At 41.1% G+C, this 14,602-nt stretch overlaps 1 protein-coding gene across 2 annotated transcripts in view; it reads right to left on the bottom strand.

The window, feature by feature from the left end:
* The window catches only part of kdm6a (lysine (K)-specific demethylase 6A), a 195,270-nt gene extending 181,459 nt beyond the window's left edge, over positions 1 to 13,811 (bottom strand). Inside the window, exons 1-2 of one of the 2 annotated variants that reach the window (XM_055644641.1) lie at positions 13,367 to 13,811; positions 13,194 to 13,257 (exon numbers count right to left, since the gene is read on the bottom strand). In XM_055644641.1, coding sequence (XP_055500616.1) covers positions 13,194 to 13,257; positions 13,367 to 13,494 — 192 coding nt within the window. In that variant the 5' untranslated portion in view covers positions 13,495 to 13,811. The remainder of the gene's footprint in view (positions 1 to 13,193; positions 13,258 to 13,366) is intronic. The other variant, XM_055644642.1, reaches the window with a different exon arrangement.
* Positions 13,812 to 14,602: the final 791 nt, after the last annotated feature.

Genomic DNA, 14,602 nt, shown 5'->3' with positions numbered 1-14,602 from the left:
ATAGTTCTTAGGTGCAGAATTTGTCCACTTAACCTACAAGGTTCACATGATGCAAGTCTAGCAGACCCAATTATTTTCATTAAAATAAATGGCTGTGTACTTAGTGACATGCACCATGAAAACTTGGTGTGGGTTAAGTGGGCATATTCTGCAGCTAATATGAGGAAGTCTATGCTTTGTTGCATTAGCTTTACCAAAATTACAATACAAATTTGTAAGTCAGTCAAATATATTTAATTGTAATTTACTTTTTGATTAATTTTATTCCAATAGTACTATGGTGCTATTGAATACTTGTGAATGCCAAAGACAGCAGTCGTGACAACAGGTGACCATGAGGCTATGATCAAGATAAACTAGGGCAAGGGTTCCCAACCTAGGGTAATTACCCCACAGGGGGTAAATTTCACCTAGCCAGGGGGTAAATTCAATATGGTACATAGAAACACCCTGTGGTGAATTCTTAAAGTGTATGGCATCCCAGAGACTTTCATCAACATACTCAAGAAACTTTACGAGGGATCAAGTAGTTGCGCCAAGGTTGATTCAGAAAACAGAATTCTTTGACATTGTCACAGGGGTAAGACACGGTTGCCTTCTATCCCACTTATTGTTTATTGTCACGATTGATTGTCATGCGGAAGACAATGAACAAACCTGACTTTGGAATACCATGGAGAACAGGAAGACGCCCCACAGACCTAGATTTTGCCAATGACACTACGAGCAGAGTCGAGACACACCCTTCAAGAGATGACAACCACTGGAGGAGAATGCATCAAAGGTTGGATTAAAGATCAGCTGCCAGAAGCCTAAGATTATGCAGACTGGAGACCACTAGCCAATAGACCAACTGATAATCAATGGGGAACCTGTGGAAAATGGCACAAGATTTACCTATCTTGGCAGCATGTTCACAGAAGATGGGAGATGTAGAGGTCGACCAACTCCCAAATTGGTAAAGCTGCATCAGTCTTCAGAAGAATGCAGCCAATATGGTCTCGTGGCAGGATATATCCAAGATGCTAAAAGTCAAACTCTTTCAGCCTGCAGTACTCCCTACAGCCCTCGATGCCATTGAGACATGGAAAATCAATGTGAAGATGAAAAAGAAATTGGATGCATTCCAACAACGCTGCTTGAGGAAGATCCTGAAGACTAGCTACAGAGATCACATCACAAATGAGGAGATCTACCGGGAAACTGCAACAAAGCCTCTCAGCCAGGATATAGAGGTACGCGGGATGAAATTTGCAGGACGCGTACTCAGAGTGTCACCAGAACGTGCACCGAAGATAGCAATGACAAGGAAAGGAGGTCGACCAAAACTCACATGGAGGTGAACATGCCAGAAGGATTTGGAAGCCGATAACATCGTCCCCACGGTAAGGGTTAGCATCTTTCCTAACCAAAAACCCTGGGTGGACAGGTCTATTCGTGTTGCCTTGAATGCTCGCACCGCTGCCTACAACTCTGGCCTGGCATCCGGAAATATGGACGTCTACAAGGTAGAGTGATACCGACTGCAAAGGACAGTGAAGGATGCAAAAAAGGAGGTAAAGGGACAAGATGGGAGTCACAGATAAAGCAGCAGGACACCAGATGCCTTTGACAGGGGCTACGGACTATAACTACCGGAGCAGCCCCCCCTCAACCTGAAGTGCCGGCACCTCCCTAGCTGATGACCTGAACTATTTCTATGCACGTTTCGAGACGGGCAACATCACCCTAGGCTTGCCGGCTAACGACAACACCGCCCGCGCGCTGGCTAGCGAGGCTGGAGGGAGGTACTCCGATGGGGATGTGCACACATTCTCGTTGTCCGAGCACGACATGAGGGCTCTGACATGTGTGAACACGAGGAAAGCTGGAGGCCCATATGGCATATCTGGGCGAGTACTTAAGTCCGGTGCTCACTACAATATTCAACCTCTCCTTGGCCATGTCCGTGGTCCCTGCCTGCTTCAAAAGATCCATCATTGTACCTGTACCAAAGAATGCCCCTCCAGCTTGTTTGAATGACTACCGACTGGTGGCCCTCACCTCGGTAGTCATGAAATGCTTCAAAAGGCTGGTCAAGAAACACATCTGCGCCTTCCTCCCTCGCAACATGGACCCGCTACAGTTCGCATACCGTCCGAACAGATCCACGGACGATGTGGTCTCCCAGGTTCTGCGCACCGCTCTCTCTCACCTTGACAGCCAGAAGGGAGGCTATGTGAGGATGCTGTTCATCGACTTCAGTTAAGCCTTCAACACGATAGTCCCCACCGGACTTGCTGAGAAGCTGCTGGAACTGGGACTTGACACTCCCCTGTGTGCCTGGGTCCTGGACTTTCTCACCGCAGGCCCCAGGTAGTCAAGATGGGAGGAAATACATCAACCCTCACCCTGAGCACAGTATCTCCCCAGGGTTACATCCTCAGCCCCCTACAGTACTCCCTGTACACACATGATTGTGTGGCCAGGTTCAGCTCCAACTCCATCATCAAGTTTGCTGAAGACACTGGGGTGGTGGGCCTGATCACCCATAACGATGAGAAGGCCTACCGGGAAGAGGCGGCTGATCTGGCACTCTGGTGTCAGGACAACAGCCTCCTCTTGAATGTCAAAAAAACGAAGGAGCTGATCGTGGACATTAGGAAGGCACAACATCCTAGGACGCACACGCCACTGAAGATAAATGGGGGATACTGTGGATAGGGCGAGCTGCTTTAAATACCTGGGAGTCCACATCTCAGAGGATCTGACATGGACATCACACGCTGCCGCACTGGTTAGTAAGGCAAGGTAGCGTCTTTACCACCTCAGGTAGCTGAGGAAATTCAGAGTCTCTCTGAGGATCCTCCAGTGCTTCTACTCAGCGGCTGTAGAAATCATCTTGTCCGGAAACATCACAATCTGGTTTGGGAACTGCTCTGCCCAGGACAAGAAGGCTCTGCAGAGAGTAGTGTGTTCTGCCGAACGCACTATGGGAACTACACGCGCCCCTCTGCAGGAAGTATACATCATACGGTGCAGATCCAGAGCCAGCAACATTATGGGGGACCCCTTCTACCCCAGCAACAGACTGTTCCAGCTGCTACGGTCAGGCAAACGCCTCCTCTGTCATGCTGTGAAAACAGAGAGGATGAGAAGGAGTTTCATCCCAGAGACCATTAGGACTGTAAACTCTCATCTCACCAGGGACTAACTTACTGTACCAATTTACTGTTGTGTTGTGTCTTTTTTTAAATGCTGTTTTTCTGCTGTTTTGTAGTTGCTGTTAAGATTGCTGTTCTGTAGGGTTTTTTTGCACAATCCGCAAGTATTGCCACTTTTCATTTCACTGCACATCTCGTATACGACAAATAAACTTGACTTGACTTGAAGCCCGGGACGCTAACCTATCGAGGGTGGACGGCGTCGCACATGACCGAACAGAATGGCTAAAGCTTGCTGCCCAATGCACTCAACAGTGTGGGAGAAACCAAGTCTAAATCAGAGGGTAAATTTGTTGAATCTGGATTTGTACTTTTTTTTTTCTCATTGACTGACTGTTTCAGATTCAGATTCAATTTTAATTGTCATTGTCAGTGTACAGTACAGAGACAACGAAATGCATTTAGCATCTCCCTGGAAGAGCGACATAGCAAACGATTTGAATAAATAATAATAAGTGTCCGGGGGGAGGGGGTGGTGATTGGCAGTCACCGAGGAACGTTGTTGAGTAGAGTGACAGCCGCCGGAAAGAAGCTGTTCCTCGACCTGCTGGTTCGGCAACGGAGAGACCTGTAGCGCCTCCCGGATGGTAGGAGGGTAAACAGTCCATGGTTGGGGTGAGAGCAGTCCTTGGCGATGCTGAGCGCCCTCCGCAGACAGCGCTTGCTTTGGACAGACTCAATGGAGGGGAGCGAGGAACCGGTGATGCGTTGGGCAATTTTCACCACCCTCTGCAATGCCTTCCGGTCGGAGACAGGGCAGTTGCCGTACCACACTGTGATGCAGTTGGTAAGGATGCTCTCGATGGTGCAGCGGTAGAAGTTCACCAGGATCTGAGGAGACAGATGGATACTGGTATACCAGTATCTGTTCATCATTAGTTGTTTATAAATAAGTGAAATAATATTTTTATGTGCTATTAAAGTTGCCTGGGGTAAAAGGGACGAAAAAGGTTGGGAACCCCTGAACTAGGGGAAGAAATCTGTCAATTGTGCTTAGGGACAACTTGTGCTGCACTGGGCCTATCTGATCAGTGGGAGATGACTCCCATGTGAAACATAGAAAGTGAGGCAACAGCCTTTTTATCAGCATACAAAAGAAAATTAATACCAATACTAGATAATCCCAGAAACACTCAATACCATCTATAAAGGAAAACTAAATTAATTTTAGTGAATTTTCATTGTTTCACAAATGATGCCCATTTATAGTAAATGTTTGAATTATTCTTGCATTTATATCTTTTAATTTAATACAATCAAAAACCAATGGGGAAAATTTGTGTTTTTATATTCAAACAAACTCTTCTGTTTCAGTTTCTATTGACACTACAAAAAGAACTTCCACTTTGAATTATAAAAACACTTCCCATGGGTTATATTTCCAAAGTATTAGAGTCATAGAGTGATACAGTGTGGAAACAGGCCCTTCGGCCCAACTCGCCCACACCGGCCAACAATGTCCCAGCTACACTAGTCCCACTTGCCTGCACTTGGTCCATATCCCTCCAAACCTGTCCTATCCATGTGCCTGTCTAACTGTTTCTTAAACAATGGGATAGTCCCAACCTCAACTACCTCCTCTGGCAGCTTGTTCCATACATCCACCACCCTTGCTCCATACACCCACCATTCTTTGTGTGAAAAAGCTACCCCTCGGATTCCTATTAAATCTTTCCCCCCTCACCTTGAACCTATGTCTTCTGGTCTTCGATTCCCGTACTCTGGGCAAAAGACTGTGCATCTAACCTATCTATTCCTCTCATGATTGTGTATGCCTCTATAAGATATCCCCTCATCCTCCTGCGCTCCATGGAATAGAGACCCAGCCTACTCATAGATTTCTCAATGCATTCTTTAAATAACTTAATTTACAAATACAAGTGAAGGAATAGATAAATGCAAAACAAAAGTTTTATGCCAATTTCTCCACTAAATATATTTTGATCTTATTTGTTTTAATCAATATGCAGGCATAGATGGAACATCAGTACTTGTTGTATTTGCAAAGGTGGTAGCAACAAGCTCCCTGAAACTACTGCAGCCCTTCTAAAAAGGGGTTTCACACATTATTTAGCATGCAGTTCCAGGATTTGGGCCCAGCACAAAGAAAAAAACATTGTAGATTTCTGACAGGATTGCATGCAACTTGGAGGGGAAGTTTCAAATATTGGTATCATCATGCATTTTATCAGCCAATTTTCCTTGGTGGCGTTGTTATGGCATTGGGAGCTGCAGCGTATATTTTACTTGCTACATCGCAGTCCATGCCTGAAAGAATGTCATAAACCTGAAAGCTGAACCAGTTTTTCTCTCCACAGTTAAGACCTGACCAGACAAATACTTATTTTTGCCTGAATGCTGTCTTGGTGTTTCTACAAGCCAGCATGGACTGCTTAACTGCAAAACGGCAAGAACTACAAAATGAGTGTGAAATCAGCAAATGTTTCCACTTGACCTAAAGGATGTTTTTGAAACAGATGAACTCCTGCAGCATTGTCCAGAGGCTGAATTATTAACTTCCAAACACAATCATCTTCCTTCGTGCAAGATATGACTTCATCCAGTGCAGTGTTTTTGCCATTGACTTCAGTTTTACAGGGCCCACATAGTCAAATCAATGTGCTTCAATATCAATGTGCTTTGTTTTTCATCTTTAAATCCACTTTCTCTGCCTCAACACCTTGTACCATATCATTCTATGTTCTATCTCCTTTTATGGCTCAGCATGTATCCCCCCCCCCCCCCCCCCCCCCAAAATGTTAGATCCTAAGGTGCTGATGTTTATAAAAACGGCTTCTGTTTAAATTCTCACCTGCCATTTAGTTTAATTGTGCTGTTATTTTAAAATCTTTTCCTTAATTTATTTATTTGAACTGTCAAAATATTTAGTTATTAACTCAGGAGATGCACTACATATCCAAGTTTGCTCAGGTCACAAAATAGATAGGCGAGACTTTAAGCAATGTAGATGGAAGCATGTAATTACAAAGTTATTACTTGAGATAGTAAACATGTGAAACTTTGGTAAACAGATCTGTAGGTGTGCTATCATACAATTGTCCAGCTATGGAACCAAGAAGAGCAGAACTTCCAAATGGTGAAAACCTAACGGCTGGAGAGATTCACAGAGATATGCCCACATGCATTTATCATTTAATATTGTTCTAGCACAGAAAAGTAAGCCCAAATGCTAATAGAATGCAGACCTTTGTCCAGCAGATTGAAATCCTAAAGGGGAAGATGTTTGACAATGGAAAGAAGATCAAATCTATATCTAGACTAGTTATGCATGCCAAATTTTAACCGGAATAAACCAAACGTAAAATGCTGTAGATGGTACAGATCCAAAGTAATTTATAATAACCATTCTATTATAAAGCCCCTTTACCCATTCCTTGCATACAGACCACTGCCATCACAAACTCTGTTCCTCAGGCTTTTGCCTAATGCCCCTGTCCCACTTATGAAAACTGAACGGAAACCTCTGGAGACTTTGCGCTCCACCTAAGGTTTCCGTGCGGTTCCCGGAGGTTTTTGTCAGTCTCCCTACCTGCTTCCACTACCTGCAACCTCCGGCAACCACCTGCAACTCCGGGAACCGCACGGAAACCTTGGGTGGGGCGCAAAGTCTCCAGAGGTTTCCGTTCAGGTTTCCTAAATGAGACAGGGGCATTAGCCTTCTTCCTTTCTATCATACTAATTCTGGTGACTGAGAAACCAATGAATTTAACTCTATTACCATGTCTCCTTTATGACTCAAATTCCATCCCTTACCCTAAGTTATGGTCAGTCTACAAATATTTGTTTGGTTAACCAACTATTAAGTTTACACCAAAACGCCCGCACACTATTACATGTTTGGATAATAAAAATGCTGAATAAATGTAAGCTTCCGCACATTCCAATTAGGCAATGTGCTGTGCATTACTATGGTGCAAATTGTCTCTCTGCACTGAATTATATAGTATTGCTAAACACAAGGCAACGTTGAAAGTTTACTTAAATAAATCTCAATATTCTTTACATATGGCTACGAAAAAGGTATAAACTACATTTGCATATCAAGAATTGGAATGGTTTGTCCTAAGAGTATATTACAATGTGTGAAATTATTCATAGATTTTAGCATGACCTTATACAGCTGCCAGGTTTTGCAAGTCGTTACATGGTAGCAGAAAACAAAATTAAAAGTCATCACTCCATAAATGGGAAAGCCGAGTGCTTTATTTGCAACTATAGCCACACTATCAGTCTACTTTATGCAACTGTGCACCTCTTTTCCCTCTGCTCCCTCTAGGTAGAGAATTTAGAACTAGGAAGACAGATAAAGGAGTTGGCCAATGACTTAATAGGAACATTTCTTGATGCAGATGCTTGAAAATCTTTAGAATCCCCGACCAAGAGATCTGTGGATCTTACATCATTGGGTACTATTGGGAATTAATAAACAGTTAATCTAAAGACTAGTGGTTTGCACATTAGTGAACTAGATGGATTTTCACTTCAGCAAAGGATATCCCCCGCCATTGCCCGTACAGGCCTACATGGGATTCCAGACTCACCACCCCGCATCAACTGATGTACTTATTGAAATACAGCAAGGTTACCCCCATCCAATGAATCTTGAAAAGTCTTCCTGACAAACACCAGGAAAAGTGTGCAAATAAGGGTTATCCAGCATTTGACAACTAACCTCCAAAAATCATGCATTTCACTTTAACTTAACCAGCCTACTCAACACAATCACCAGGTACATTTTTGCACAATAGCAGGGCAACAGAAATGGTGTCATAGTGATAGAGTTAACACAGAATGAGCAAAAACACAAATTGCCAGTGATATTCAGCAGCCGAGCAGCATCAGTGCGGAGAAGGAAACTGTAGATATTTCAGGTGAAGTTCCTACATCAGGGCCGAGAGATAGACAGTATATCATCCCTCCCCACTCTAGCCCCGATGTAGGATCTTAACCCGAAATATTGATTATTCCTCTCCGTCCAGAGATGCTGCTCGACCTGCTGAATTCCCCTATCATTATGTTTTTTTTGCCCCTGGTTCCAGCATCTGCAGCCTTGTGTGTCTCCTAGATAGAACGAGCCTGGAATTCTTCAATATTAACTGCAGATATAAAATCATGAAATATTATGGCATCGTCAAACCATGGCAAAAAAAACCTTCTCCTAATTACCACCCACCTTCCTCAACTGAGGATTTAGTACAGAAATGTCAAGTGCATAGTAGGTGGCAATGCAGTGAACTCTTCTGTCCATCATTAAGTGGCTCAAAATTACCCTCATTGGCATAAATGAATGCATCAAAAAGGACACAGGAGCTTCTAGAATTGGTTAGATAAATAAATGGAGCTAAATCTAATCTTCACAAATCCAACACAGGTAGGTGCCACATTCAAACAAAGACTGTGCCGTCACGCTTCCATCATGTGTAGGAAGGAGTTACAGATACTTCACTGGGAGGACTGCAATGATTTATGAAGTCAGGTTTATCTGTAGGCAATTGCGAATGGATAATAAATGCTGCCCTGGTCAGTAATGCCACATTCCATGAATTAATAAATCTCAGACTGCATATTAAAAATAAAATAAATATGCTCCAGGAAAATAGTAAATGAAGATTCAGTAAACCAAATGAGGCATTTCAAATATCATAATCCTGGAAAGTCGTAAAAGTGTCACAGCTGATGTTTTCTTTGAAAATGTAATCATTGTTGCAGTAGGGTAGTTATAGAAAAAAGTTAATTACTTTAGGAAATACCAAACAATTCAAAATGGTACTGAGAAAAAGCAGTAAGACTGCTATTTTATTTCAGGGCAAATGTTTAAGTAAGTAAATGAACACAAAAAAAGATGAATACTGGAAGTTACCAGAAATCAAATCATTTTCAATCCAAATCATGGTTATTTTCTGCAAATACTGAAAACAAGTTTGATATACTTATCAATCTTGAATATTCTATTACTTGTAGCCTTAGTATGGAAAGCATACTTTCAAAATTAACTAGTTTTGCAAAATGTATTAGGATGTTAGAGACCAGTATTTTTAAAGTGAAAAGCAGTGAAATCAGGAAAGGCTGCAGAAATGTTAGTGTTTTACAATTTGAAAGATTTCTCACAGTATTACAAAAGTAACCTTCTGAAGATAGTTGATTACTCAGCTATTTTGTTACTACAGAATCAAAAACAAATGAGACCAATAATATTCATCTTTTTCACCATTATTGAACACATTATGCAAGCTTAGTATTAGAAAATCAAGAATGCACATGCACCTAAAATCAAAATCAATACAAGTTTTTAAACTGTGCAAACAGGATTAAAATAATTAATTTTGGTGCTTTTCAAATGGCAAGTAATATCAGATCATCAATGTTATACGTCATAAAATGTTCAAAATGTTCTATAAAGAACGCATGCGACAACCAACAGTTAATCCAAAGAAAGGAAAGAGCTTGACATGTTGTACAGCAATTATTTGGAAATCATTTCATATAGCTTGGTCAGCCCCCCCCCCCATTAATACCATGTAATCCTGCGCTACCTGCTGCATAGTCGGATAGTCGGCGACTAAACCGTCTCCCCTACCTAGTTTGCCAGGTGAGGAGGGGGCTGTGGACCCCCAGCAGGACCAAAAACAAGACCTGCCAAAGGGCGGATGAGCTTCTAGCAAGCCAACGGCCATCCACACTTCAGTAGTTGAAATCACTGTCGTAGCATTGTAAGGAATAATGATAAAGCACACACACTAAAATCCTATACTTCAAGCGGCAGAAGTCCGCAGGAACTGGAGGACAAATGTGTGGTGCGTCCGTCACAGTTCTCGTCGGTGATGTTTTCAACGATGATGAATGATTGAATTGAAACATAGCCCTCCACCAAGTGAGAAAGATCATGAAAGTCCACTACACTGGAAAAATGTGCCATTTCATGCTGTTAATGTCAGGCTAGAAATGGGTGAGCCTATCATTTCAGCTAGAGCGAAATATGACAGATATAGAAGGACTAAATACTGGGCAATTTGTTATTCATTAGGACTAATTCCACAACCACTGTAGCTGAATTGGCACCAATTTTAATAACATTTTAGAAAAGCCAATTTACAGCCTTTTAAATGAAATCTTAACTGCAAAGGCAAGAACCTGTCCATACACCAATTAATTACGCCTGATCTAAAAATTGAGTTATGAATTTATGTACACATTAGTTTAGTTTGCAGCTCATGACTTCATAATTCATTTTAAAAGTACAAAATAACTGTTATGGATGATTTTAAAAGAAAGCCTCAATTAATTTTCACGACAAAGTTTATCTTTAACAAGAAAAATATACATTCAATAAAAACTGAATGGAATAAATTGCAGTAAACAAATGATCCATGGCTCACTTGTAACATAATACAACAGAACAGTTCAATAGTTGATGTGATGTTAATTACACTATTTGTGTATGTGCAATAAAAAAATTTAAGTATTATATTATGAGAAGGCATGAAGTTATGAATGATTTAATACTATTAAAGTTATCGGTTTGTTATTGTGCAATGAGCAAACAAGTCTATATATTTTAAAATTATTACCAACTTAAATGTTTTTCTCCCCTGCCTAACAAGTCTGCTTGTCGTATTGAAAATGATTAGATCTCTTTAGTTGCTAATATTTCATCAAACCAAACCTAATGTATGAAAAGCTTTATTCAAGTCAGCTCCACTACTCACATAATGATTTAAAAAAAATTAGTAACAATATAAACTGTAGTCATTTACAAAATTGTATAAATATCTGCAGTCTTTTCACGGTTGCACAAACAAGGGTATTTGATGTGCTCCCCATCATCCCACACCTATTTTGCAGTCAAGATCAAATTTGAGACTCGCTGGTTTTACAGGACTAGACAAGTTTCCAAAGTTACAAAGAAATGTGGTAATAGATTTCATTAGTCAATCAAAAGGAGCATATTTTGAAGCCACTAAGCAACTTATAGCATTGTTCAATGTCAGATCAACGATTGCACTGAAACAAGTGCAGTACTTCCAGGAAGTCCAGACATTACATATAGATTTTGCACAAATGCAGCAATAACTGCTCTATACATTTGTCTTTGACGGTGGAATATTTAACGCTTCTGATTTTTTTAAATATACAGATTTGTTCCTTTTTTCCAAGTCATTGATTCCTTGCGCAGAATACAACTCTACAGATAATTCTCTGCCAGTTAGCATAGTGTGAGATTATTACTTAACCTTAGAAACATTACCGTACAGCCCTCTCCTATTGTCACCAAACATTCATGTGTAGACATTAGAAACAAAATCAACACTCTCAATCCTCATCAAAAATAGTCATAAATCTCCTATTTTGACATTATCCAAGAACAGCAATGGTTTTCATACCAATTTGATATCAAACTTGGGGGTTGCTGGTATGCAAGATTTGACAGCTTACCTAGCTACATTGTGACATTATTAATTTCCAACAGCTTTTCAGTTAATGTAAATGTATTTTGGAAATTTGCAGCGAAGGAACACTCAGTACTAGAAATCAACCTCAATACAAATGAGGAAAAGGCAATGATCCACATTAAATGAGTTTTGTAGATTTCATAAATTTTGATTATACAAGGTCAAATCCTCAAACACACCTTAATATTTGGTGCCAAGTCTACAAACCTACTAATTTTTTATTCACAAAAATACAATTGGCAGTTAGCCGTTCTCTCATAGATTGTTATTCTTTCACATTTGTCATACAGACAATCTAAAATTCATGAATTATGCCGTTATATCATGCTGCAGTTAAATGAAATAACACTCTTAAGCCTATAGTACGACTGCCCAATTAGTAAATAAAAATGTGATCTCCATTTTGAAACAACTGTATCTTTTCAGAAAGATCTGTCGTGTCAATATTATTAAGGCAAACCAGGAACCAGGCAAACAAATATATTATACAATTTTTAGCCAGTGAAACAGAATATACCGGTAGGAACATGTCGGGCAGGGTATTACAACACTTACGTAAGCTAGGATTTTACCCTCCACCACCTAAATAAAAACAGAAACTGCCGCATTCTCTCGCTGAAAACAACGATTCAAATGTGCAATCAAAAACTAGAGATCGGTCCCTCCGAAAACCTTCAACTTTTCAATGTATACAAAACAATCTACAAAACAAATTTAAGAAACATGTATGCTGCGATGCAAATGTCGATGCCACATGAAAGTTTTCCTGGTAGACATGTGGTTCTATATTATTTCAGCAATCGTACCGAAATTTATACCCGTCTGAAAACCTATTTATTGAAATGTCACACAGCCTCTATGATATTGCAGCCATTTCATTATGTTTCACATTTAATGCTCCGTGCTACAGGTTGAGTGAAATAATCATTGTGTATTTTACGTTAAAAGCACATAAACAATCACGTCAACGTTTCCGTTTCCTACACCTCAGAAGATGTACTTCATTTAGACAACATAATGCACATTACGGGTCAATTGAGAAAGAAATTGGCCGGAGTTTCTTTTTTTTGTTGTCCTTCCGTTCCAATCTCTCACTATTTTTCCTCTCTCCTCCCTGTCCCGCCATCTTGGAGATCAGCAGCCATTTTTAACGCGGAGCGAAACTTCAACCGATCCACAACACAAACCCACAAGCCCAGATACTTGATAGGCAAAGCAGGACAGGAGAGAGGAGGATGAAAGAGTAACCAGTTTTAATGTAACTCCTCGGAACAAAAGATTTGCCGCCACACCACACGTTCAACATCTGCAAATATCCCTGTTCATATGCACCAATGCTTCTCAAGTTATCATACACACATAAATATGACAACATTCAACGAGGCTGCCCTTTGGAAAAGTAGGGATGTTCTTTACAAGCCCGGTTTTGTGGTGCAAGAGAAAATAATGCAGAAGTTCGTCATTGCAGCACGTACATTCAAACAATGCATTAAAAAAAGCAGTGTTTCTCAGCTCTTACCTTTATTAGTAAGGCCTTCGTTCTGGCGCCATCTTCATGAACCTTCAGAAATCCAAAGAGTCGGCTGTGCGATAGCGACAGACAGATGACATACGTTAACATCGGTTTTAATTTATGCACAAACACTAAAACTCAATCAAAAACACAAGACAAAACTTGCAGAATTTTCTAACCTATTGAGAGTTGCAATAGAGTCTCTCTCCTGGGGCGTCAGAGTTGGAAAGTCATCCTCAATTTCACTCGGTTTTCCCGCCGCCATTTTCTTTTCCTCATCACCGAATGATACTCCACAGGATTTCATGGGCTTACAGAGAGAGATGAAAAAAAATTGTTTGCAATTTATTTTTTTATTATTCTTTATTATTTCCGTGGACTTTTTTTTGTTTTTTCACATCCTTCAAGCTCTTGCTCCTCTCTGCCGCGCGCTGCTGACGTCCTCGTTTGTTCGGGAAAATTAAAAGAGCGCTGAAATGATATTAGGAAGAAAAAAAAGAGAAAACTTCAAAGCAGAAAGTTGTAATTGTGTCACACCGAATCCACGCCGTAAGCGCACAGGCAGCAACCCCACTCCCCGCCAATGACTGGCAGCCGCCCGCACCACGTGTCCTTGTGTTGATTTACGTCAGCCCGTGCTGCGGGATCGACTGACACCAGGATACGCCCCTTCCGGTCAACGCCGGCCCACATTGGCGCATCCGCCCGTCCATCAAGGCAAGCACCGTATACGTCAGCAATGTTGGGATTCGCCGGGCTATAAAAGGAATGCTGGCTACGCGTAACTTTAGTTCTGGTCAAAGATCTTTGGTTCTGTTGTGTCTTCGTTAGTGGGAGTGGGAGTGGGAGTGGGAGTGGGAGTGGGAGTGGGAGTGGGAGTGGGAGTGGGAGTGGGAGTGGGAGTGGGAGTGGGAGTCGTCGCCCACTGCGCAATGATTCGGGTATTACTTGGTGTATTTGCAATTAAATTTGATGCTAGCAATTGTTGGTCGTTAATTGTACTTGTGATTTTTTTTTAAACAATGTCGGGGTTATTATTTATTGTCCCTGGTATGTCAACCTTTCATTTGAAAGTGGAATGGAAGGTGATTCAGATACATTCGTAATCACATCCCCACAGCTTTCAAAACAAATCTGCTGTACTCGGCGACTTATGTATCCTGTTCGTAGTTGCAATTACTTCTTTTAAAACCAACCCGAGAGTCGACGTGTAAAAAAAAAGAGCCCAGCCCATGTTCAGTCGTCTTGTGAAATTTGGCAACCGTTTGGTAGTTTAAAATTTCTGAGTACGTGACTATTAGGAATATTCTGGCCAAATTGTACACGATTCCTATCAATTCAAACTAATTTGTGTCTAGAATAAGAGGCATATTTAAAGCCACGATTGTTGGCACATTAGTTCAAATCCTAGCCAC

Source organism: Leucoraja erinacea, chromosome 13 (genome assembly GCF_028641065.1).
Source record: "Leucoraja erinacea ecotype New England chromosome 13, Leri_hhj_1, whole genome shotgun sequence".
In the NCBI taxonomy this organism is placed as follows: Eukaryota; Metazoa; Chordata; class Chondrichthyes; order Rajiformes; family Rajidae; genus Leucoraja; species Leucoraja erinaceus.
This window is presented reverse-complemented; position numbering and strand designations above follow the sequence as displayed.